Below are 27856 nucleotides of genomic sequence, written 5' to 3'. Positions count from 1 at the left end.
TGGTGGTGCACACCTTTAATCCCAGCACTCAGGAGGCAGAGGCAAGTGGATCTCTGTGAATTTAAGGCCAACCTGGTCTCAAAGAAAGTTTCAGAACAGCCAGTGCTATTACACAGAGACATCTGTCTCAAAAACAAAAAATGCAAGCTCTATTGCCTGATCTTAAGGCACACTTTAAAAGGTAGTAGCCAAGACACTGCAGTAGTATCTCACATTATACCAAAAGGTACATGGAACATAGCAGGAAGTACAAAGAATCCAAAGTAATTAATTCATCAAGGAAAGAAAACTGAATCTACTTGATATCCAAATATTTAAAAATTATATAACATCGTACCAAAAAAAAAATCTAAAATTCCAAAGCTTCTATGAGAAAATAGGGGAATGTGTTTGAGATCCTGGGATAGACAACAATCTCTTTCAGAAAAAAATATACAAACTCAAATTATAAAAATTGGAAAAAAAGAAACTGTAAGAAAACATAAAATTTCTATTCCTCTAAAGAAAACATTAATGAAAATATGAACTATGTACTGGGAATAAATATTTACAACTAGATTTCTAACAACAAATCTGTGTTTAGGAATCATAAGATGGCTCAGAAGATAAAAATCACCTACTGTTAAAGCCTAATTGACCCGACCTTTATCCTTATAACACACAGTGGAAGGAAAGGACAGACTCTCGAAAGGTATTCTCTGACCTCATGTACATTATGGCATGAACAGATATATGCACACACATATGCATACACAAATAAAAATTTAAAAGAATATGCATTCAAGATATATAAAGAAGTCCTAAACACACACACACACACACACACACACACACACACACACACACATACACACACATATCTGTGAGGACACACACACAAATAAGAAAATTCTTAAATGTACATGTATTTAAGATATGTAAAGAAGTCCTGCAAAAAATGAAGAGGAAAAAAACAAGCAATGAATTTCTTTTCAAAAGAATTCAGTAGATACTTCACAAAACTAGATTTATAAATTATCATTAAACACATGAAAGGGTGTTGAGCATTTTCAATCATTGGGAAGATGCAAACTACAATCATTTTAAAGTCATTTCATAGTTACTAGAATTAGCAAAATGAAAGGTGACAAATGTAGAAAATTCAGAGCAACTACTCAAAGCTTAAAGTCATGTAAACAGTGTGGGAAATGCTTGGTAGGATCATGTTAACACTGCATCCAAATTATTATTCACCAATTCCACCAAACGGAAGTAAATGTCAACAAAAAGACTTGTGCAAAATGTTTGTCCAAGTTTTATTTGTAGTAGCACAAAGTTGCAAATGATACAAACATTCACTAACAAGAAAGTAGCTAGAAAAATTGGAGTATGCTCATATAGTGAAATCGTGCTTGTGAATAGGAAGACATGAATATTATAAACAAAAGATGATTAATCTCAAAAACAAAAGAAGTTGTTATACAAAGGAATGTATATGGTAAATACAGTCTCATTTACATGAAGCTTGAATAGGCAAAATTAATATAAGGCTAAAATCTTCAATAATAATTGCTTGAAGGAAGTTTTATAATATACAAGAGAAAGTACAAAGGAAACTTCTTAAGCTAGGAAATGTCTTCTGCCTTTGGAGGGGAGGTTAATTAATAGGGGGTATACATTTGTCAAAGCCCATCAAGCATACTTACATCTATCTGACTTACTGTACATAGATCTCAATTCAAAATTAAAATTAAAAGATTGCAACATAGATTTTATTTAAACCACCTCCCTATGAATCTAGATTTAATGTGTAAATGGACGTGAGATCATTTGCTCTTTCTACAGGTGTTGAGAAAGATAACTGCTTAAACTTTATATGCCTACTGAGGTAACTGTGCCAGGAAAATTATTAATCAAGATCCGATAGTGTCTTTTTTTTAATCTGGAGAAAAACAGAAAGAACACTCTGGATTATAAAAACAGGTAGGACCCGGTTGTCCAGTAGTCCTAATCAGGCACAATGTTGCTGCTACTCACTCTGGTGAGTGTAGCTTTGGCTCATCCTTTTGAGGAGGACTTTAATGGGTAAGTCCATAATTCCTTACAAAGCAAGTTTGCTAGCTTTTGGACAAATTTCTGAAATTTAAGTTTCTATTCATTATTTTCACCACTTAGTAATCGGGTGTTCCGTGTCAGTGTACCTGATGAAGATCACATCAACTTAATTCAGGAGCTGGCCAACACCAAGCCGGTAAAGTGACAGTTCTCTGCTTTATACTAACTCCAAAGCCTGATCTAGTCTGATTCTACCAAAAAGCAATGACATGAAATATTCCCTGAAGGATTTAGGAATAAAACTTGGAAATTATTTAATGCCACAATGCTTTCTTTTGCTGCTTAAATTAGATTGTAGCAAGCCCTGTAGTATTATAAATCCACACAACCTTTTAGAAGAGCTGACAGTGACAGTTAGATGAGTTGAATCTGTCTTGAAGGTCATAGAACATTTAACATGCAAGTCACTTCCCTTCCAAGACAAGGAGAAAAACAGCCAATTTGGAAATGACTGAAAAACCAGGCTTTTGTCCAACTTCAAATTCATTTCCGTAATCCATGTGTCATCTTTCCCTTTGATTTTCTTTTCATTCCTAATCACAGAATTTGAGTTTTCCTGACCTTGATTCTAGTTGCCTTAATGATATGACTTGAGGGAGAAAAGGAAGGCAAAGTGCACCAGTGATTTCCATACTCTTCTTTTGCTTAAAAAAAATGATACTACTCAAAAAATATCCATGGGGTTAGAATCTACATTTTTTGATTATATGCATAATGTGGTAACAATCTACTTCTGAGTACAAATAGCACCACCTGGGTCAATGCTGTTTATCCTTGAGTATATGAGCTACAATAGTCTCCTATCTCTTAGGTGTCAGTCTTCCCATCCATCCATCCATCTATCCATCCATCCTCTACCCACCCACCCATCCATCCATGTATCTAACCAGCCATCCATTCATCTATTTCTTTATCTATCTATCATCTACGTGTATTTCTGTTTTAGCTTTTAAGGTAGGCCTGGAGAAATGATGTAAAAGGCAAAAAGTGTCATAATCATAAAATGTGAAGTTTTCGTTGAAAGAAAACAGAAAATCATCTACTCTAGCCTTTCTTTCAAATCTGAAATTTCCTTCTAGGAAGTAGCATCCCTGCTTGCTAGCTTTGATTGGCAATTGCTTCTAGGGACAATGGGAACACTTTACAAACCACCCTGTTGGTTTTCTGTAATACACCAAGATGGAAGTTGCCTTTCTTCTAACTTTGACTCATTAGAAGCAACTGAGTCAAATACCACTTAGCTCTAAGGTTTATCTTCTGTGCCATTCTATTGTCTCTCCTTTTGTTAGCTTATAGAGTTTGGAGCATTCTGGTCACATCTGAAGACAGTTCAGTCTTCCCATTTCTTCTTGAAAATGTACCTTTCAGAATTGACAGTGGGCCTCCAGGAGCACCCTGATGGATATATATGCTACAGGGCTATTGCTTGCCTTTGCTGCATAACAGACCCATTTTTTTCACACCTTAGGGATATTAGAACACACTCTACTTCTACTAAACTTGGGTACAATATGAATCATTGTTTTTTTTTTCCTCACACAAATCTTTGAAAAAGATTAGATCCTCTAGGACTGAAGTTACAGATGGTTGTGAACCACCATGTGGGTGCTAGGAATGAGACCCAGGTCCTCTGGAAGAGCATCCAGTTCTCTTCACCTCTGAGTCACCTCTCCAGCACCCCAAGCATGTCTTCTTGATTTGTGTTTTTCACGGATAAAGATAATGTTGAGTAAGTAAGGTGTCCACACTAAGAGGCCTTCATTACAGTTCATTCAGTAAATACATATTTATTATTAGTCTCCAATGTGTCATGTAGGGCATTTAAAAATGAAAGTGATTCAGCAGCTTGCTGTCCATAGAATAAGTATGCTCAACAACCTTATGTAAGGGGGGTGTTATCTAGAGACAGCACTGTGTAGCTTTCTGACTTATGAAAAGGCGTATTAGGACAGATACTTCATCAAGATCATGCTTCCAAGATCAAGATTCTACCAGGCTAGTAGTTGCATCTTCCAAGTATCAGATTAACTGGGCCTTCAAACCATGCTGCTTCCCAGGGATCACTCTTCTTTTTCTGATCATTCATGGTCCATCTGCTTCTAGTTGGCTCTGTAGCTTGTTGGAATCAATGCCAGGTTCCAGGAGCTACCTCTTCTGCTTCATCTATTTCCCAAGGAACTCCTCCACTCCCCAGTGAACCCCTTTCTTCCTCAATATGGCAATGCTATCTGCCATATTGTTTTAATCATCTCAATTTTCCCATTTTATTGTGGTCAAGCAGAGGGGCTGGTCTAAGATTCACCAGGCTTAGTTTCTGGACATACCACTTGAAGCTGGTCTTGTGCTCTCTCTGCACCTCACCATCCTCATTTGTGATGGTATAATAGTATCTCCCTAGAGGGCTGTTGTAAGAGTTCAAATAGGAATATAAGCATACCACTTGAAAAAAAATAGGAGGAACCATGTAACTACTTGGTGGCTGTTATCATCGGATTGAGCTTTTGAATACAATTTCCATGACAGTATAATCACTTCTCTCGTCTACCTTGAACCTCAGTGTTCTCTTTGGAAGTTGAAAAATCTTGGAAAAGATGGAAGACAAAGGAGAGGTAAATAGGCCAGCTCTCCTGCAGCTGTGGCAGCACACTGTAGCTAAACACAGGAAGATGCATGCTTCTTCCTTATGTTTTTCTTTATTTCTATCATAAATTTTCAAAAGGTTTAAATTCTCTTTAGTGATCATGAGGGTGCAGTGTATTCTGGGTTGTAGCCTTCCTGATAAGATCATCAAAGGGGCATCTAGTCTTTTTATTTATCCTTGGCCAGTGTGTCCTTCCTCCCAGTTTTTGAACGTGTCCTTTCAAGAGCTGGATATATTGAAGGATCAGAGCCACACTGTGCTTCAGCACATTCTTGTCATCTGTAATTGCAGAGTGGGGGGTTTATTTTACCCCTTCACTCACATCATAATTGACCTCCTCAATCAATACATTTATAGTGACACTAACTCTCAGTCCTCTGGGTTTTCTTGGATTATCTTTCTGGAGTTTTAAGTATATTTTCTTATGTCTAATGTAAAATTATTATTATCTCTTTTATTGTTGACATATAAGAAAGTTCCTTCCTGCTCTCTGAATTAGGCCTAGAGTAGAAGTTGCTTTACTTTCAAACAAGAAAAAAAAAGTCCTCAAGATAAATGAGAGACCTACTAGGTGTTTGACTCCCAATAACTCACAGTGTGAAACAAATCTGTGCACATTTGTGAAAACTCAAATTTGTGAAAACTTTTGCTTTTATCTACCAAATTTACTTTCCAAAGAATCTGACAGGAAAGATAGGAACTCATGTAGCCCAGGCTCACCTTGAATATGCTATGTAGCAGAGGATGGCTTTGGACTTCTTATTTTCCTACTTTCACCTTCCAAGTACTAAATTGTAAATGCCAAGTACTAAAATTACAGGCATTTTCAGTCATGTATGGCTTCATGCAGTGCTAGACCAGATCCTGAACTTTGTGTCTAGGCAAACACTGTACCAACTGAGCAATGTACGCAGCTTGAATTTCCGATTGATACATTAGTTTATCTTGTCTTTGTGTTGGTACAGTACCATATTTTAATAAGGACTCAAGTTACACACCATCTGGCTGACTATTTTCACAAGATTACCTCTTAAAGATAGTCCCTTATAATCCGACAAATGTTCTATGTGGATCTCTGTCACTCAGTGCTCTATAATATAATGTTATAATTTTAGTTTTATAACACTGGCCCTTATAGCTCAATTTCTCACATTTTTTTTTTTTTTTTTGGTTTTTTCGAGACAGGGTTTCTCTGTGTAGCTTTGCGCCTTTTCCTGGAACTCACTTGGTAACCCAGGCTGGCCTCGAACTCACAGAGACCCACCTGGCTCTGCCTCCCGAGTGCTGGGATAAAAGGCGTGCGCCACCACCGCCCGGCTACATTTTGTATCATACATTTCACCTCACTTCCCTATTTCTCATTTACAAGTCATTCTAATTCCTGAAATTCACCGTCTCTTCTTATGTTATTATTTGAGGTTCTCATTTGTAACCACTTGGTGATTTGTAACTGCTGTGGGAATGCAGTGTTCCTCCTGTTTTCCTGGTTCCTAGGAAGCAATGGGTCTGTCTCCAGGATTGCAGCTCTGCATCACACTTACAGAGCTCCACATGGGTGGATGTTAACCACACCAATCTTTATGTCAAAGGGAATGTTTTGTTCTGGTGTTTTGTTTTGTTTTGCAGGAGTAGGTATAAGATCAAGTCCGGAGCTTTCCCTATAGCAGACAAGCACTCTAACACTGTGCTGTTTGTTTAGCCTGTCAAATTGAAAATGTTGAACAGCCTCAAATTAGGTCTTCAAGTTTTGTCAAACATTATAATTACTCCTCTTTTTAATCCCAGGACTAGGAAGGAAGTAATATGGCTGGGCAGAGAAAGGAATATGTGCTTCCCAAATACTGGTAGCAGAGGTATGAGATCCCAAGTGCTGGGATTAAAGGCATGTGACTCCCAAGTATTGGGATTAAAAAGCCACCACTGCCTGGCATCTATGTTTAATCTAGTGGCTTGTTCTGTTCTCTGATCTTCAGGCAAATTTTATTAGGGTACACAATATATCACCACACCTCTTAAAGAATCCATCATTCTTACAGCAGAAGTTCAAGGAAAGTTACACAGACACATCTAGTCTTCCAATATTTGGCAAAGCTAGGAAAATGAGTAAGAAGTGAGGAGGTCGGGAAAGGTAATTCACAGGTTCATAACAGAAAGAGAGGTTATGTTAGAACCATTCTCAAACATATTATGCAGGCATTTGTTGCTCTGGGTGGAAAGTTAGCATCTTGATAAATACTCTTCTAGAAGAGACTCTGATTCAAGATTGAAAAAAAAATAGCTCAATTGAAAGTGCAGTAAGCACCATGAAAACACAAGGGAGGGGGTGATATGGAGACGGGAACACAGTCAATGCAGTGTTATTAAACCACTGTCACAAAGGATAACTGGAGCGTAACCCACAGGGAATCTCCAGGAAATGGTACAAACCACACACTTCAAAATTATCTCACCCATGAGATTAATGAGTTGGAAACCTAGACAGTTGTTTCCTAGGGTCAAATGTTCAGTAAGTTCCTTGAGTTATTTCTGCAGCTTCCCATGTCCACCTGGAGCATATACTTGGCTTTTGCTAGTTCTGGAAAAAAGAACCTCAAGAGAAGAGGCACAGCTCTTGAAAGAGGGGTCCTGAGACACTGAACGGTCCCAGTAATTATGAGGGAGATGGGCACTGTCAATGTTGGCTACAGACACTTTGAGGACTCCAATGTTAAATCCCTGTGTCTGCAACTGAGATAATATCGGAAGGTCAGGAACACTAATTTAAACCTAATGTTCAAAAATGGACTTTCCCTTCTATCCTCATTGCTTTTCTCTTTATAGTGCTGGCTTTGTTACTACACCCAGCTTTCTATGTGTTTTTTGGGGTCTACCTTTATACTGTCACCATTATCATTTTAGCTCCAGTCTGTATCCTCCTTACTTCAACTCTCTGTGTTACACTGTTTAACCAATCCTTTCCTACCTACTGATATAATATCCTGTCAACTGTCTATTATATCCATAATCACACCTTCTTCTGGGATCCCTCTTGTTGGAATCACATGTCCTTCTGCTGACCTGGCATCTATTATAGCCCCCACAATGGCTTAGCATCCACTGGACTGGTACAGTGGTTTCAAGTTCAGCAGGGCCAGTTTTACTTAATAGATTCCATGCAAGTGCACCAGAAACTTGGTTACCTTAAAACCTTGCCTCCTCAGTTTCTGGTGCACAGTCTCAAAATCTGCCCAGTTTTTCTTACAGTTTCCCCAAAAATGGTCACAATTATCACCAGCACACATTTGTGCCCTGAGCCTAGCTCACAAATGTCTAGATATGTATTGAGTGAGACACAGTAGCAAAGCAAGACTGAATGTCTGATTTATCTCAGACTTCTAGACTTCAATGTAAAGAAGAAATACAAAAACATATGTACAAGAAGCAGTAGAACCTATCTGACATTTTTCCATGAAAATGGATATTTGTGGTGATGTATGTATAAATAAAAGCATTAGAATAATTAAATGTGTTAGTTACACTATTATTTCCTACTTAACTTTTTCTAAAGTTTCCCTCAAGAAAACAAAGGCCATATTTGATTCACCCACTACTATGTCACCAACCTGAAGCCCATTATGTAATAAGCCCCAATAGCAGTTAATGAATAAGATGAGACTCTCAATATACTACTGGACACCCAAGTGTATTTTGTTTCTGGCCACACTGGAGAACACATCAGGAAGATGTTCTTGGGCTCGTATTACTGTGACTTTCACAGAAATCAGTTCCAAGACTATGAAAATAAGTCTACTTAAAAAAAGGAAGGCACGGGGGGAAAAAAAGGGGGAGGGGGAAAGAGAAAAAAGAAAAAGAAAAAAAAAGAAGAAAAAAGAAAAAAAAGAAAAAAAAAGGAAGGCACAATTTCTTTCTACTACCTTTGGTTCTGTAGTGGATTCATTATCACTCATGAGCTTTATCCATTACCACAGAGATGGCTATCATAATATAATAAGTAAGTGTTCCATAAAATTGAAAAACAGAAAAGGACAGCCAGAGAATACTGTAATAAACTAGTATTATGAGAAATAATTATGTTCTTCATGCTTCTTGCTAATCAATGTTTTAATTTTTTATATATCTGTATATATTTGTGCGTGAGTATGTGTTTATGATAATGCAGTGTTTGTTAAGATATATGCGCACCTATGCTTTGTATTATATATATGTGTGTGTGTGTATATATATATATATATATATATATATATATATATATATATATTCATCTGTGCACACAGAAGCCAGAGGAGGATGTCAGATATCTCATCTATCATTCTCTAACTTATTCCCTTGAGACAGAATTTTTCACTGAACCTGGAGAGAAGCTGGTAGCCAGCAAGTGATCTTCCTGTCTTTGCTCCTCTCTGCCCCTCACTAAACACTGGGGTGTTGGCACATGCAACCACACTCAGCTTGTTTTTGTAGCATGTGTTCTGGACATTTGAATTCATGCTTATGCAGCAAGCACTCTTATACATGAAACCATCTCCCCAGCCTTGTAGACATTTTTATTGACGTATAACTGGTTGTTTCTTATTAATTCAAAGGAGATATTTATAAGAGATTCCCTGAATGATTTAAGTTTTAAAATAATTGTATTGAGTAAAGCATTCATGTGATCTTAGATCCTAACTTGTCATTGAACTATAGATGCTTTTTTCATATCTCTATTTATTCAGATTGATTTTTGGAAACCAGATTCTGCTACACAAGTGAAACCTCTCACTACAGTTGACTTTCATGTTAGAGCAGAAGATGTTGCCATTGTGGAGAACTTTCTGGAGCAGAATGAATTTCACTATGAGTAAGTTCTTCTTTATAGCTATCAGAATACTCTCCCCTTTTATTAAGCCTGTGAATAACCCAGGGAAGCTAAAATGAGGAGAAAGTTATGTTTTTTCCTACACAAAGAGGTAATGGCAGAACTGGCACAAGAACCCATAGATTAAGATTTAATGGCTTTTGTGTTCAGTTATTGCTCTAATGAAAATGTTTTTCAGTTTCAAACTAGCCAAATATATGACCTACTACTGATTTTAAAATGATATAGAAAGTAAAGGCCAAGCCAAGGACACTGTTATCATCTGGGCATAGTTTTATCCTCAATTCCTCTCTCTGAATGGCCAACCACACCTCTTGTGGGCAGTGAGGGCTCTTCATGTTGTGGGGGCTCTTCACATTCCTATAGATTAAGTCTAGAGATAATATATCCTTTTTAAAGACCCTACCACTTGTATCAGGAGAAGTGAAGAAGGGTCAAAAAGAAAGGATCATAAACTCTAAATAACAAGAATAGAGTTGGATAAACTGTTAGATACTCTCCCCAAATATTACATTGGTATGTCTACATCGTTCCCGAATGCCCATCAAAGAAAAGAATGGTGTCCATTGATTAACAGTTCAAAACAGATATTAAGTGTCTGGGTTATTAGATACAGAAAAGAGTAGGTAGGACTTTACATCCATTGGGAGAAGATAGACTTCAAGAGAAGGATTGCAGCGGTGTAAAATAGTTATTAGAACAGAGCACTGGGGATTGAGCAGAATGAATGAAATTTATGGCTCAAGGAAGGGATGACCTATGAAATGAGGCTTTGGTTGAGAAATGAAGAGTATGTAGGGGTCAGCCAGACAAAAACATGGAAAAACCATAATCTAAGTAGAGAACAGATGACATGCTTTAAGTTAAGAAAGAACATGCTAACTCAGTGGCATCTGCAGGAGAGAAGAGAAGAAATGATCCTGGGACAATACAGAGCACTTCCTCCACGGGTGGCTCAAGGAGGAACAAAAAGAACTCCTTGAGTCCCAGTCTAGGATGTTCAAATACCTATCCAGAAATCCCTGATTACACATGCAGATCTGCATTATGGTTTGAGAAAATAAGATGTACACTATTTTAGCATAAAAATTACTTTGTTGGGTTTTTTGCATCTTAAAAATGCAGGAAATAGTATCCATGTCAAGGAACATGTGAGAAGTCAACTATACAATTTGTGCCATCATCAGAAGTGGCATGGACAACAAGGGAATGCCTTAGGGGAAACCAAACCAGAGCCTATCATTGCCTCTGCAACTTCCTGGCATGAGACCTTAAGATCTACTTAAGTTTCCCAAGCCTTAGTTTCCTAACCCACAGGATGAGGATGTAATGAGGAAAGATGACAGTGATAAATGAACAACATGCTATTAATTTGCACTTATAATCTTACTACTATTGCAAGTTCTGCTCTGGTTTACTGTTTACAAAGAAGGAAAATGCACTTGCCTTTTTATTGACTTATTTATTTTAAAATTGTGTATGTGAGAAAGAGAATGAATGTTGCTAACTGCCTGTACTATCATTTTTTTCTATATATTGAAATTTTTTATAGGGCTGGAGAGATGGCTCAGGAGTTAAAAACACTGGCTGTTCTTGCAGAAAACTGAGCATTTGATTCCGAGTTCCCAGATGGTGACTCACAACCATCTGTAACTCCAGTTCAAAGGAATACAGTGCCCTTTTCTGTCCTTCATGGGCATTACATGCACATGGTGCATAGATATACATGCAGGCAAGACACTCATACACACAAAATTTAAAAAAAAAAGAACTGTGCAGGCAAGTATCTTTGAATAACAATGGCCACATATTACTGCTCAATAGTCTACTTTCCAGAATCTGCCAGAGGTGGGAGGAGTAAGACTACACCATGTCTCCCTTTCCTTTCCAGCTATAATGTTCTGTACTTTATTGAGAGTTACAGTGATCTAATTTACTTGCATGTTTTAAAAAATTAAATGGAAATTGAATAGCGCTATCATAAAAAGTATATGAAAGTAGATAGTGTATATGTCTATGTATTTTAGAACCACAATGATGCCCTTACTATATTAAGAGGCATTGTTTTAAGCTTTTGCAATAGTAGCTAATTATTTATAACAATATTTTGTGATACAGCTAAAGTAGTTCTTTGTTTTAAATCTTATAAAGCCAATAAAAAGAAAGAAAGAAAGAAAGAAGCAAATAAAGAAATAAAGAAAGCTACAAGGCTGCAAAGGGTCATTTGAAGTGAGTCCCAGGCTTCAAGCAGTCATCATTATATTTCAATCTGATCAACAATATTCAATTCCCAATTTAAGAACAAAGCCTTGGATATAAAGCTATAATTTACCTTTCTTTGTGCACAGACTTTTAAAATTTGCTCCATGATAATTCAAGATTTGACTAAAATTGCTAAATGATAAACGTCTTCCGAAGCTCTTTCCTAATGTGCAAAGGGATATTATTGTTATTGAGTATCATCTTTAATTTAAACATTTTTTATACTTTATTGTCTGGATTATTCATAAAAATGTTGACTAACATGGTGAGAATGCTAAAAGAATGTCTCTTTCTGCAACAAAACAAAAGCAGCAGCCTCTTATAGTTGCTAAGTATTCTCTCAGTCATTTGAACTTGAAGAGGGCTGTGTTAAAAGGATAGCTACATGTTTTGTCAACTTTGCTGCTATTTCCTCTACCCAACACTAATTGCTGACTATCAGCAATGGCAATGATTATGGCTCTAAATAAGAGATGTCTACTGAAAGTCTTAAGGCTATGGAGTGCAGAAGAACAATTAACTTAGGATGTATTTTCCCTGGATACTCAGTAAGAAGCCATGTAACTTACATATTTTGTAGCACATCTTAGAATATAAAGAACTAGGGATACAGCTCAACTGTGTGCTCACCCTGTATATGCAAGGCCCTGTGCTTAATTAGGCCCAAGCACTAAGGAAATAAAAAGTTAAAGTATATATCACCTGCCATCTCTGCTGGATACTTTTTTCATTCCAAGAATTTCATCTGTATTTGGCAGGATTTGTTCTTTCTACTGGATGATACTGAAATAGAATTGTTTTCTAAAAGTTTTCTTTCAGTCGATTGTTTTTGGTTTTCAGATTTTTGTTTTTCTTTTTTTGTTGTTTGTGTTTGACTACTTTTTCACTCTCAATTGTCCCTGAAGATCATTTTCCCAATTCTTTTATAGCCAAAGGTTTAGTATTTCCGTTTTCTTAGTTTATAAAGGTTGTAAATAAAGTTTTTACTTTTTAAGGCAAGAAAATGGGTTTCATTTCATCTCAGAATTGAAAAGGATATTGAGAATCCTCTAATCAAAAGCCCCATTCTCAAATCATAAAATTAAGGCCCAGGGAGTGTGTGATTTTTCTGCAGTCAATACATAAATTGAGCCAAACCATTACTTTGACCTTTTTATTCCCAACTCATGATTTCTTCTACTTTCCCCTCAAATTTTTGCCCTTCTAGTTAAGATGTTGAATACAAAGAAAGCACTTATAATTGTAATCCCTCAAATGTCTTCATCCTCATCCCCAAGTGATGGAAAGCAAGGAGTCAATTTGCCATAGCTAGCTTTGGAGATGGAGGAGGCAACCATGGCCAAGGAATTTAGGCAGCCTCCAGGAGCTGCAAAAGGCTCAGAGGGATCAGTTCTTTCCTAGGAGCTCCAGACAAGAACATACCCACATTGATATCTTTCTCTCAGCCCAGTGAGATCTGTGTAGGACTCTTGAACTCCATAATTATACATTGATAGACCTATGCTGCTTTAAGCTACTAAGTTTGGGATGAACCACAGAATACTAACTCACTAAGGAAGTTTTGATGACTATTCCAAGGAAAAATTCTTTGCTGAGATAAACTCTAAGATTTTCTGCTTTTCCTCTTTTAAATATTAAGAGAGTTAGGTTGTAAGAAAGAATTTACCAAGAATTCAAGTCATTCAGCATTAATTTATTGCATTTTCTACAAACTCATACCCAAATTCTCCAAATGGGGGGGGACTACATGGGAGGTTCAAAGGGTGTCACTGATAGGTCCAGGGGACTAAAAGAAGACTTTTGATGTGTGTCTGCAATTCTCTAATGTCAGCTAAAACCACTGGAAAATTTAACTGTGAATGACAGAAGTTTTGCAAACTGACCTTGTTCTGAAATATTCAGAGATCAAGGACATCGATACTCAGATATTTTTCCCTTCCAAGCATACTTTCCACTCAAAGTAATAATGAGAGACACAGATAAATACACATGCACACACTTATACCACATACATGTGACCCTAATATAGGAATTTTCAACTGAATTTATAGGAATAGACAGGCCTCTTGGGTTCTACCTCTCCAGTTTTAGTATTGCCTTGCTATAGAACTGTTATTAGATTATCAGGTCAGCCAAACAGCAAAGAAAACACTAGTTCTTTGCTTTTTAATTTTTTTCATTTTACATACCCACTACAGTTCCCCTTTCTCAGGCTCCCTCCCACCTCCCCCCATTCCACCTCCCAGCCACTCTCAGGGAGAGTAAGGCTTCCCATGGGGAGTCAACAAAGCCTGGCATAACAAGTTAAGGCAAGGCTAAGCCCCTCTCCCTGCATCAAGGCTGAGCAAGGTATCCCTCCATAGGGAATGCACTCTAAAAAGCCAGTTCACACACTATGATAAATCCTGGTCCCACTGCCAGGGTCACTACAAACTGCCCAAGCCACACAACTTTCATCCACATTCAGAGGGCCTAGTTCGGTCCCATGTAGATTCCCCAGCTGTCCATTCAAAGTCTGTGAGCTCCCACTAGCTCAGGTCAGCTGTCTCTGTGGATTTCCCCATCAAGATCTTGAACCCCTTTGCTCATATAATCTCTCCTCCCTCTCTTTGACTGGCCTCCAGAAGCTCAGCCCAGTGCTTAGCTGTGAATCTCTCCATCTGTGCTTCCATTGGTTACTGGGTGAAGGTTCTATGATGACAATTAGGGTAGTCATTAATGATTACAAGGATAGGCCAGTTCAGGCACCCTCTCCACTCTTGCTAGGAATCTTAGTTGGGGTCATCCTTGTGGATTCCTGGGAATTTCCCTAGCACCAGGTTTCTCCCTATCCCCATAATTGCTACCTCTATCAAGATATCTCTTTCCTTGCTCTCCCTCTCTGTCCTTCCCCCAACTCAACCAATTCTAGTTCTTTAAAGCCAGTTTCTTTTAACCTAATAAATATTTAGTGCTGTTAATATTTTTGAATTTTCAACCAGTAAATTGTTTTCCTAAAATCCTGCAGATTGGCCCTCAGCGGCCAACTCTCACATTGCATTGGTGGTAGTGAGTAGGTTTCTAAGACATGAAGCTTTCAGTGCTAAAATCAGGAAAATACTTGAGGTTTAAAAAATGAAATATAACTCAGAAATGTACTGTTGTGTGGATGCCCATGACCCTGAGGTAAATGTTTGGATATCAAAGAAAAACCATGTCTGTGTTTAGGGTCCCTAAAGTATGTGAAGTATGGGTCATGTAAGATTCCATTATACTCCTGCTCTTCAGGGTCCTTGATGTCTCACTTCTTGTGATTGATAATAGAATCTCCCTTAGGTAGCTCAGCTTGAAGAGCCTCAATAAAAGTCAGAAGGCAATTGTGTGAGCCAGTGGGAGGCACTGCAGCTTCTGCTAAAGCTGTGGCTCTCATCTTCATGTGTGTTCCCTGGAAAGAATATACTTATATTGAGAAACACCCACTTTGACTCATACAGGGTATTGATAAGCAACGTGAAAAATGTTCTGGAAGCCCAGTTTGATAGTCACACCCGTACAAGTGGACACAGTTACACCAAGTACAACAAATGGGAAACGGTATGGGGCATCCCTGATTCTGATAATTTTTCGGGGGCTTGGGGGTTGAACCAACAATGTCACATTAATCCAAGAATTATTCCTTTTGGTAGATAGAGTCCTGGATTAAACAAGTTGCCAGTGAGAATCCAGACCTCATCTCTCAGAGCACCATTGGAACCACATTTGAAGGACGTAACATGTATCTCCTCAAGGTAACAATTTTTAAACATAACCTGAGTAGCTTAAATCAATGAATTCTGATTTCACTGGCATCTGTTTCATAGACATGCTTATCTAAAAGAAAAAAGAAAGAAAGAAAGGAAGGAAGGAAGAAAAAAAGAACAAAAGAAAGAAGGAAGGAAAGAAAGAAAACTCTATAAAGTTTTCTATAGTTCAGCTTCACTGGATTTTTTTATTCTATGTACATTTTTACATAATTACTTTTGATTGATTCAGAAGGAAAATCTAGTAAAATAAGAGAAGTCTTATAAATTTTACCACATCCCTGTATGAAATCTAACTGATGAAATTCTCCTCTCCCAGAAGTGGTTTCCAAGTTTGTTGGCGAGTTGCAAGCTGTTGCTGGAAATCATCTGTCAGGCTATTCTCATTTATCAGACCACATTACGATGAACATCAACAACTTGTTTCCATCATCTTCAATGTTACTTTTGTTCTGGAATTCTAGTGGCAAAATGAAAAGATGAGAAATAAGTAGAGAGAAGAAAATTTTTCATAAAATTAGCAACAATTATAATTACTTATAATTAGTCATCTGGTTGTCATAGTCACATCATCTAATAATAGTATCTGAGAATAAGTGTTACAGGAACATAGTTGAGCAGAGTAATCAAGCTTCTTGTGGCAATGTAGGCTTGATAAGCCTAATAATAATGCAAGCTCTCAGCTTAAACATGGTAATCGTTCAGAGACAAAAACACTTTCAGTGTTAGGATTCACCTATTGAGTCCAAAGGGAGTGGATGTTAACCCCTAATTGTCATGTGGTGAATCACATTTCTCCATTTCTTTTCATTCACAATAGGTTGGCAAAGCTAAACCAAATAAGCCTGCCATCTTCATTGATTGTGGTTTCCATGCAAGAGAGTGGATTTCTCCTGCATTCTGTCAGTGGTTTGTAAGAGAGGTAGGTCCACAGAATAATTTTTGACAGAAGAAATAGAAAGTAATAATTTCAGTTAATTCCTTTATAGCCTAATAACATGAGAAAGTAAAATATATATAAACACACACAAATGTCAAAATTCCTAGTTCCTATTGAGGAAAATTAGTTTTAACGTGTCAACAGACCTTTATAAGGTACACATTTTTAAGTAGAAAAAGGGGTTTATTTCAATTTCACTAAATTATACTTTTTCAACTGCCTTTGGTGGACTGGCTTACAGCTAAAACAGTGATTTGTCCTTAAAAAATTGATCAGTATGGATAAATCACCAACCTGTCCATAAGCTAAAATGATAAGCTACAATGTTGAAGTTTTTAAATGTCCATTCATTCATATTGGTACAAATAGATACTTCATAAACAAAGAAGAAATAACCATTTATTACAAGAGAATTCCAACCAATATATGCACAAATAATGAACAAAATCACCTTTAGAATATCATAATAATAATGATTTCAGTAAACCCTCTGAAGGGTACAAAAATTAGTGCATAAAACTGTAAGGAGTTACATTAGGGAAATCTAGATAATGTGTGGGTACTCCCTGTACTATTTTTACAGCTCTTCTCTAAATCTAAAATCTTACATTGATATGATTTTAAAATATAAGAATTTATTATGCAAAACCTAATTTCTTTTGTTCAAAGGACTTCTAAATTAATTTGCAATGACTTATCCAAGAAAGCCCAGGGAAATGTTGAATTTAAATGTAGACTGGCAACTAGGCAGAGAACCCTGCTTCTATTACCAAAGTTAACATGCACCTAGGTCATGTAAATTTTGACAGCATCATCTCTTCCATTCCATGAGATCCTATGTTGTTATTCACATACAGGCTGTCCGTACCTATGGACAAGAGATCCACATGACACAGCTTCTTGATGAGTTGGACTTTTATGTTCTGCCTGTGGTCAACATTGATGGCTATGTCTACACCTGGACTAAGGTACATGAACTCTGAAGGATGTGTGAAATTCACACCAGCTACTTCCTATGGTATTTGATGTAACTATAGAATCTAATTTCAGAGCCGAATGTGGAGAAAGACCCGCTCTACTAGAGCTGGAAGTTCCTGTGTGGGCGTGGACCCTAATAGAAATTTTAATGCTGGTTGGTGTGGTGAGTATTGTAGACAGCATTAAAAAGCATAAGAGGTGAAGTAGCATAAGAAAACAATAGGTCAATCTTCAAAACAAGAAAAACTACAAAGTTTTATGTTATCAAATTTTAACTTTCTCAATGCACAGAATATAGTTTATTGATTCATTTGATTAAAATGTTTGAAGCAAAGTTCTGTGTTGTATTCCCAGCTATGTTAAATTCTGGAAGTGCACAATTGTCATAATCTGACAATGTGTGAAATGTATTTACAGAATCTAATCTGAGGATCATTTAGACACCAGTATTAAAAATAATCATTTAAAGAAAATTGTGATACAATTAAGTGATCATAGTAACAGGATTTTTTCATGAATATTGTTAAGTATCCCACTTTATTAATTTTATTTAATTAATTTATTAATTAAAATAATTAATATTAATTAATGCTGTCTTGATTTCACTGTGTATACAAATATACAATATAGACCAAAGTATAGTCAGAACACAGGGATACTATTTGTCTTCATAAATATTTATGTTTAAAAAAGGCCTATAGCAGAAAGATATTAGTGATTTCATATGTAATTTCTTATTATAGCATCTTAAAAACATGTCATCCTAATATATGCATAGACAGACAGACAGATAGATAGATGATAGATAGACAGATAGATGGCAGACAGATAAGAAACCATGAAGAATTATTGTAAGGACTCCTGAGAAAATGCCTTATATTATTTAGCTTCCTAATTTGAAAACCGGAAACACCTAACATCTCCTATGAGAACTTCAGTAGGTGATCATTGACCACTAATAGGAACATACATTTCTACAGAAGTGGGAGCTTCTCGAAGTCCCTGCTCTGACACGTACTGTGGACCAGCTGCAGAGTCTGAAAAGGAGACAAAGGCCCTGGCAGATTTCATCCGCAAGAACCTCTCCTCTATCAAGGCCTATTTCACGATTCACTCCTACTCCCAGATGATGCTCTACCCTTACTCCTATGACTATAAGCTGCCCGAGAACTATGAGGAATTGGTGAGTGGGTGCAATGGGAGGGAGACCATTTCAGTGTTGAAACTTTTTATTCTGATTCTGAAAAAGTTATCAGAACAATTTCTGGAAATTCTCTTACTAGTCTCAGGAGTAAAAATTGTGTATGTGTGTGTGTGTGTGTGTGTGCGTGTGTGTGTGTGTAGTATGTATGTGTCTATTATATATTAAGGAATTGAGTTGTCCGAATAAACTGAATGAAAGAAATGGAATTTTGATACAGGGAACAATCTCCCTTGAATGTAATTTATTTACTAATATTCAAAACAATAGTAGTTCCCTTTAGCTTTACCACAATAGTGATTGTATTAGTTCCTTTTCTGTTGTTGTGATAATCTACCCAGACAAAAAGCAAGCTAAGGGAAAAGAGATTTATTTTGCCCTATGGTTTCAGAGGATATAAAGTCCATCGTGGCAGGGAAGGCTGGACAGAGCATAAGGCTTGTCTGGCAATCAGGAAGCAGAGAGGTCACGTTTCGTCCACACATGGAAAACAGAGAAAAGGAACAGAAAGGCCAAGCTACACAACCGCACACCCTGTCCCCCAGTGAGATGTTTCACCCAGTAAGACTCTAACTCCTAAAAATCAAACAGTGCCACCAACTGGAGACTGAGTGTTCAAACACATGAGCATATGGAGGACATTTCATTTTCAAATCACAGCACTGATGAAAGGATTATTTTAGTTGTATTGGAGATAATCAACAAAGTCCTTGATGGCACACCTCATTTTTGTCAGTGTCTATTTTGCCAAGTTGCTTGATCTAGGTTTGACACAAACAGAACATGGCAGATGGTATTACAAAGTTGTAACATTTAGTAGATAACGGCTTGATCTATGAGGTCCTAAATTATTTGTTTCATTGTTTGATAAGATAAAACAGTAATAAATCATTCAGTAATCAAATAGTGTGATTTAGGCTTTCTAAATATAAGGAAAAATTTTTAAAAGTTTAAGTATCTTTGACTCTAATATTAGCAGTATTGCTCAGTGATCAAGATATAATCACATGAGCAATTAACTATTATGAGTTCATAGAAGTCACATTAATAAGTATCACACATCAATGTACATATATTTTAAAGACATGTTTGAATCCTTCAAACAATGCATATTTTAAAAATTCTAGCTATCAGAAATTGAGACCAATGTCCCAAAAGAGCAAGATAGGATTTAGAGCATTTGAATTGGGGACACACACATGCACACACACATGCACACACACAAATTAAAACAAAAGTATATCTATAGATTATAAAATCCTCCCAAAAAATACATCTTCAGCAAAACAGTAAAAATGCAGGAATAATAAGAATATGTGGAGTGTAATTTGTGTTTAGTCATTCAATATAATTTAAAGGAAGAACATAATGTGGTCATAAATTTCCACTGGTTTCATAAAACATCCGGTCCTTCAGTGTAGACTTCCTAATAATGCTATTATCATCAAATGGAGTTTTAAAGCTCATAAAATGATACTTGAATTTTCAAAATTCTGAAGGACAAGGAAGTATGAAACTAGGAGATATTTATGGTCAGAGGAAATTAAGAACTGTGACGCATAGTGGAAAATCCCTCCAGCCCTAGCCATATGGCTGCATTTGCCAGTTGTGCTAGCTGTATTCTGTTCAGGGAGTCTTTTCCTGTGCCAATGTGTTCGAGGCTATTCTCCACTTTTTCTTCTATTGGGTTCTTTGTGTCTGGATTTATGTTGAGGTCTTTGATGCATTTGGAGTTGAGTTTTGTGCAGAGTGATAGTATGGATTTGTTTATATTTGTCTACATGCACCCATCCTGTTTGACAAGCACCATTTACTGAAGATGTTATCTTTTTTCCATGTGCATTTCTGGATTCTTTATTAAAGGAACAGCAACAACTGGGTGTTCATAGGTGTATGGATTTATATCTGGGTTTTCAATTCAATTCCACTGACCAATTTAAGACCCACACATTTCTATGCATTCTACTATGATATCCCATCAACTTTTTTGAGGAAATCTATGAGAAAAGTTTTGCATCCCACTTGCAATTACCTCTGACCATGGCTATTACAAAGTATTTACTTAGATTGCCTGATAGCACTTACATCTTCCATTCCGTGGCATGTCACTCACTGCTTATTCATTAAATTTTTAATTAATGAGCTACAAAAGTAGAATCCTGTCAAGCTGAATGTGGTAGCATACACCTTTAATCCCAGCACTCAGGAGGCAGAAGCCAACAGATCTATATGAGTTCAAGGCCACCCTGGTCTACATAGCAAGTTTCAGGACAACCAGGTCTACATAATGAGACTTTGTCTCAAAATAAGTAAGTAAGTAAATTAATTAATTAATAAAAAGATACTGTCACCTTACTTAAGCATGTGAGGACAATGTAAGGTCACATTTATAGATAAATATAAAGGTTCAAAGGGAATAAATATAATTTTGAAGGTAGACAACTGCAGTGCTATGCTCATGCCCATCACTGCTGACACCATGTCCCGGCTTAATGACTACAAAGCCATAATCCCACAGTCAAGAGGCCACTGACAACTAAGGTGAATGGAGGAGGGCAGAAAGTATCTATTTAAGGTATTTTCTCAGAGTCTATTTCAAAAACAAATAAACAAAAAACTGCCCAAAAAGTTTTAAATGAAACCATAAAATGTCTTTTAACAAAGAAGCTTGCTACTGATCTACCATTACAAAGTTCCAGGAATTTCTTGGCTTGATAAAATTCTCCTCCTGGGCCAATAGTACATGACTTAACAGAAATTGCATTGAATGTACACCAAGTTTCCATGAATTAAGGCCCCTGCCATTTGAGAACTTAGGGTCTTACTGAAACTCATAAAGTACATAACCAGGAGTTTAATTGTGCGCAGTTGTAGGGATTCATGAGAGAGAAATAGCAGCAAGTGTAATAGGTTTGATAAGAAAGGAGGTGTAGCAGTGGCAAATGCCTTTAATTCTAGCACTAAGGCAATGGAGACAGGCTGATTTCTGTGAATTCAAAGCCAGCCTGATCTACATAGTGAGTACTAAGACAGCCAGGGCTGAGTAGAAAATCCCTCTCCAAAACGGAAGAAGAAGGATGGGGACAAGGAGGAAGAAGAGGAGGAAGAAAGAGGGAGATGTGGTATTTATTCTGAGAGTTAAAGAATGGACATGATTCAGATGGGCAGGGAAAGAATGGAGCATTGAAAGCATAGAATAAAACCAACAACAGTCAGATTAAAAAACAGGATTAAGGAGTCTTCTTGAGAGAAAAAGCTTGGACATCTTGTGAAAGACACTGGATATGAAAATAGAAGCCTGCATCACAGTGAGCCCTGGAGCTAGAGATGTGGTAAATACTAGCCAGATATGTTACATGACTCCCTATTTATTTTGGATTTCCATAAAACCACTAATTTTTACTATAATCGTGTCTCAAATCCTACATGAGGTAGACTCATACTGGAGCAATGTCCCTATTTTTTTTGAAATTTACATTTAACTGGGAGTCTATATTTTTGCTAAATCTATTAGTCCTGCTGGCAAGATGATATTTTGGGGAGCCAAGATGCTGAAGGCATATCTGTAATGTTATCAGCAGAGACACCTTCAAAACAAAATCTATGGCTTCCTTTTTAACTTTTCTCCTAAACTCTCATCAGCTATAACTGTATCTTTTACATCATTTTGAACTTATTTTGCGACCCATTCCTGCCCAGAGAAGACATTTGGTAATGTTTGTGAGACATTTTGATTGACATACTATGGGAGTTTGCTGACATCTCGTGGTAGAGGACAGACAAAGCTGATAAACATAATACAGTGTACCAGGAAACCTACCTGCCCGCCCCATACACACACACACACACACACACACACACACACACACACACACACACACACACACACAGTGATCCAGCCGAATACCAGAAGAGCAGAGGTTGAGAAACTGCTCTAAACAAAGGTAAGAGCAGAGTCACATTTCTGTCCAAAGGCTCTTGGCTCTCATCGATTTTTTATCTTCCTCAAAAATAATATATGGTGTTCTGCAAATCTCATTTGGCAAAAGTTGCCCCTTTCCTGTGTTACACAGTATTTATTTTTAAAATTTATTTGGGAGAAACACCATGTCTCTCAAAACAAGAACTCTCTGAACTGCAAATTCAACTGACTCACACTTTGTGTTTTCCTTGAATATCAAAGAATGAGGAATAGGAAGCAGGTCAAATGAAGGACAACATTGCTTCATGTCAATGGCAGCATTCATTCCTCTATTCCACATTGCTCCTGAGATCTGGGGAGGCAGCAGGCCAGCTTTCCTACACCAGTTCTTTCCTTGACTCCTGTCTTCACTGCTATCAGGATCCTCCTGTTACTCAGAATCAGGAATTTCCTAGTTCCAAATGCTTTCTCCTTGGTGCCTGCTGGAAGCTTAAGATCTCATTGGGCACCAAAATTATAAAAGTATCATTTCCTATTGGTCCCTTAGTATAAGTTAAGATTATCACAGAACAGAAGGAAGGAAACCAAAGTCAGAGATAATATGAGGTTCTTGTTATCACGTGTTTACCGACAAGGACAGTTAAACTCTGGTCAAGTTAAATTTCTCAGAATTATTTCATATCTCAGGCTTGGTTGGGGCCTCTTGTTATTCTACACTGTAATAAGGGACTCTGGACAATTAGCCTAACTCTGGCAGTGTGCAGGGGATTGGAGTGAGAGTCATGTGCAGGGGCATACATACATACATACATACATACACACACACACACACACACACACACACATGGCAAGGAGTTACCTGACACTGTGGCAAATGCCAGAATCACACTTCCAGCCAAAGTTCTCAACAGGAGCTAGTTGTTCAGCTCATTTGGAACATTCCCACTGAGTGTACTGCTATACATGGCATTCCATTCTGCTGAAAAATTCTGTGGTGGTATAATGTGAACAGATGATATTGGAAAGATAAAGAGTAATATTGGCAAAATTATTTGGGCTTTCCCAAAGAAAATACCTGTACTGAGTGCAGAGAATTTTGACAAGTTAATTGGGATTTAAAATACAATATTTTAGCTGATTAATGTCTATTCTGACTTTTTTCTGTCTCTTGGCTTTAAATAGGATCAGAGAAAGAGTTCATAGACTTCTTCCTTTGTGGTAAATGTCAGTATCTAAATATGACAGTCCATCAACCATAAATACACAGTATTACTGCCCACTCCCATGCCATCCTTAATCTCTGCTCAGGAGGTCACAAGACAACTTGAAAAGCTCGGCACTATGTTCCCTATCCAGATCTGACCCATTTGTAAATGACTCTGAACCCCAGCACAGGATTCACTCACCCAATCTTTACTGAGTGGCCTGCTGAGGATAGAGATGAATACCCTAATCAAGGTATGACAGTTTAAGTTCAAGGTCAACCTGAGCTATATAGAAAAAGAACAAAGAACAAAAGTTAAAAAGAAAAATAAAAAAGACTAGCCACAAATCTTACTGATTTCAATAGACCGGAAGAGCTCTGATAGATGGGGGCTGCTGCAAAAGAAAGACCACTGCAATTAAAAAGAATGGAGGGCAAATTCACAAAGAAGATAACATAAAAGTAAACCTGAGAGATGATAGAAATTCTCTGTCTAAGCAAAGAGGGGGAAGAGCATTCCAGTGAAGGAAGAAGAATACCTAAAGTCAGCGTAAAGTGAGGAAGTGGAAGGGTGCAGGGACCATTTAGGAAATCCTACCTCAGAAAGAACATGAGATGAGATTTGAGACTGGATGGGGTCACAATGAGCCTTTCTGCCAAAAGAAGAAGTTGAAGCCACTGAAGACACATGATGTGGTAACCCTAAAAGTGGTTACCAGGAGATAAACGTCCATATGAGAAAGCAGCTGAGGACAGGGACAGCAGAGGCTGAGGCACAAACTAAATGTTCCTTTAATAGTGACAGCAATAAAAGAACAGCCCTTTGAAGTTAATGTCAGTCTCAGGCAGAGGAATTGACTCCAAAGTCACATTTTCTAAGCAATCACTGTGTGCTCAGCTGCTAATACTCTAGCCCTAATTCATACCATCCTGTAATGACTCAATGTTGGCTTTCTACCTACCACATGTCGAGTCATGGTTGTTTTGTTTGCCTTTTGGCGTATGTTTTGTTCCTATGCAATGACATCAACAACCTTTGTCATAGCATAAAGACTTCCTGGCCTTTGCTTTACATTGGGGAAGACATCCTTTCACAAGACTTACTTATGAATTCCAGTATTACTAAGCTGGAAAAATTGAAACAGTCATTGAAAAAGTATAAAATATTAACCCAAACGTGGCATAAATGTCTTTTAAAAAAAAAAAACAAGGGTACAGGGGTTGTGTTTATTTGGCATGGTTACTTTCATTTATTCATTTCCTGATGATTCTTCTTCAGAATGCGCTGGTGAAAGGTGCGGCCAAGGAGCTTGCCACTCTGCATGGCACCAAGTACACTTACGGCCCAGGAGCAACAACAATCTGTGAGTCTTGGCTTCAGAACTATGCAAAAAAACCACATGCTTCCCACTACCTTTCTTTTCTCACCATTTAAGATGTATAACTTTACCACACAGTGATTTTTAAATGAAAAATATATTTTTCTACCAAACAGATATATAGAGAAATAAATATTCTTTCCAAACAACAGTAACATCTGCTTTCTGCATGTATCTCTTGGGCATCTACTGTGTGCCAAGCTTTCAGTAGGTGCTAAAATAAAAATAAAGGAAGGATGCAGAGGAGGGAAGCAGGAAAGATAAGAGAGACTAGGTAGACCAAAGAAATCTTTGTGGAAGTCACCATAGCAAGCATGGAAAGACACGGGTGCTAAGAAGTGCTACATTAGGATTACAAAGCAAGAACACACCCAACCCAAGTGCCCTGCATGCTGAGGATCTTATTCCTAAAGTAGTAACTAAGATGTTTAGCTGAAGAATCTTTACAGGATGAAAACACAGTATGGAGTAATTGTGGGTAAGAAGGAGGGTTTCTTGAGGAATAAGCCACTCTTCAGAGGAACCCAATTCCTTTATGTGTGCAAATAAGTAACAGAGAGAGAGAGAGAGAGAGAGAGAGAGAGAGAGAGAGAGAGAGAGAGAGATGAATACAGTGGAATTTTATTTAACCTTAAAGAAAAACGAAATCAATTTTGAAGAAAAAAATGGGTGAAACTAGAAAATGTTATATGGAGTAGGCTCACGTAGACTAGAAAGACAAAGGCCACACGTTCTCACTCATGTGCAGATCTTGGCTTTACATATGTGTATATGTGTTCCAGAGCCAGTGTATATAAACGCCAGAGAACTAGAGAAGGGGACAAGAGGGTAAGGTAGGGAAGAGGTCTTAAAGGTGAAAAGAAAGGAGGGACTAGAACACATATGATATGAGAATGAAACTGCTCTTACAAAGAACCCAGGTTTACTTCCCAGTACTCACATGGTTGAGTCACAACCCCCTGTAATTCTAGTTCCAAGAGATTCAATACCATCTTCTACACACACACACACACACACACACACACACACACACACACACACACACCCCAAAACAGAAGAAAAACAAAACAGAAAGAGGTGGGTGGGTTGAGTTGGAACGCAGCATTGTGGTCACTGCAGAGTTTGAAATTATCTTAAAAGGCACATTCTGCAGAACCAGTTTTCAGTTTCTATTTCTACTTTCCTCTACCTTCCAATGATTTCTTTTTGCCCAAGTTCTGAAAGGATTTGAAATAGACACAAGGAAAAAAGACTCAGCCTTGTCATCAAAAGGCCTCCACTGCAGCTGAGGAGGCTCCAGCCTAAGCTGTTGTGTTTGGTGAGGCTGAGGATGGAATAGAGCTTTCTGTGGCCTTACTTTGTAAGGTGTCTTTTTAAGGTAGTTCTGACAGAAATGACTCACTTGTGCACCTGTTTTTAACCATGGGTTTATTCAGATGAGTTAAATTAGCTTTATCTTGCCACCATGTGCAAGCCAATAAGAGGTAGGGACAATGTCTCTCCTCTGTCCCAGCATCTCTAAAGATGAGCACATGGCCCTGCAGCTCAGTGAGAGATATTCAGTTCTTGATTTAAATCAATGAACAATAATAAACAAATATATTAGTGACAACAAAATTATAATTTAGTGAATTAACTAAATGAATAACTGTGCCAGGCCAGTTGTCAGACACCAAAGATAAAAAGTGAAAACCTAGGGATAGGAGTAGCATGTCTCAGTGTTAAAGGCCTTGCCTAACATGAAAAAGGCCCCAGGTTCAATCTCTAGCAGTAAAAGAGAAGAGGGGCACCCTTGCCCTCATGTTGTCAAGTTTCATAATTCTGAGGTTTCTACAAACTTGGGTACTGTCCTCCTACTACTCAGCTTTCCTTGCTTTCCTTGCTTTCCTGGGAGACATCCGTTCTTTAATGAGTTATTCATAGTGCACTCTCCAACCACATGTAATTGCACTGAGAATTTCATGTCACTAAAAATACTTTCTGAGATCATTCTCACAAAATAATTCTGGGGCAAAATTATATTGATTTTTTGAAATTGTTTGTTTTTCTGTTGAGTAGATGGTTAGCCTATCCATAATATTTTTTACAGTGAAGAATTTGTAGTTAAAGAGAGAAGCTGATTTCTTTTCCCCTACTGTTTTCTTATTTCAGATCCTGCTGCTGGGGGCTCAGATGACTGGGCTTATGACCAAGGAATCAAATATTCCTTCACTTTTGAACTCCGGGATACAGGCATCTATGGCTTTCTCCTTCCTGAGTCCCAGATCCGCGAAACCTGTGAGGAGACAATGCTTGCAGTCAAGTACATAGCCAATTATGTCCTAGAACATCTCTATTAGTGAGGATCACAACGCACCTTATTTCAAAATGCTCACTGTTCATTTCTTGTCTGTCTTGACTTTTGTTTGTTTGGAGGCTTTGCAGATTCTAATCTTTCTTTCATTTTCTGCATGTATTGACATACTTGGACCTCCAAAACTCATCCTAATAAAATCATTTTACTGGAAAACAGAGGGTTGCCTGTTTGAGATGGAGGGTGACTGAACAATGAGCAAGCCATCTGTGTGTTGGTGCTGGTGTGATCAGTTATGAAGAAGC

The 27856-nt window shown here is 37.5% G+C and overlaps 1 protein-coding gene across 1 annotated transcript; it reads left to right on the top strand.

The window, feature by feature from the left end:
* The first annotated feature begins 1999 nt into the window (after positions 1-1999).
* On the top strand, positions 2000-27597 carry Cpb1 (carboxypeptidase B1). The gene is made up of 11 exons (XM_052732110.1): positions 2000-2064; positions 2155-2230; positions 9451-9575; positions 15329-15428; positions 15521-15622; positions 16455-16556; positions 17432-17542; positions 17625-17715; positions 18533-18735; positions 25159-25243; positions 27410-27597. Exons 1-11 carry the CDS (start codon positions 2000-2002, stop codon positions 27595-27597), a joined length of 1248 nt encoding a protein of 415 aa, XP_052588070.1.
* Positions 27598-27856: the final 259 nt, after the last annotated feature.

The sequence above is a fragment of the Peromyscus californicus genome, unplaced genomic scaffold (genome assembly GCF_007827085.1).
Source record: "Peromyscus californicus insignis strain IS unplaced genomic scaffold, ASM782708v3 Scaffold_9__1_contigs__length_137607984, whole genome shotgun sequence".
Lineage (NCBI taxonomy): Eukaryota > Metazoa > Chordata > Mammalia > Rodentia > Cricetidae > Peromyscus > Peromyscus californicus.
Note: the sequence above shows the minus strand (reverse complement) of the source record. Positions and strands in the feature narration are given on the sequence as shown.

What these genes read in the sequence shown, in the direction of transcription:
- Cpb1 (XM_052732110.1), top strand. Translation starts at nt 2,000, where the DNA reads ATGTTGCTGCTACTCACTCTGGTGAGTGTAGCTTTGGCTCATCCTTTT. An exon ending in TTTTAATGCTGGTTGGTGTG is followed by an intron (nt 17,716 to 18,532) that starts GTGAGTATTGTA and finishes ACATTTCTACAG; the next exon opens with AAGTGGGAGCTTCTCGAAGT. An exon ending in CCGAGAACTATGAGGAATTG is followed by an intron (nt 18,736 to 25,158) that starts GTGAGTGGGTGC and finishes ATTCTTCTTCAG; the next exon opens with AATGCGCTGGTGAAAGGTGC.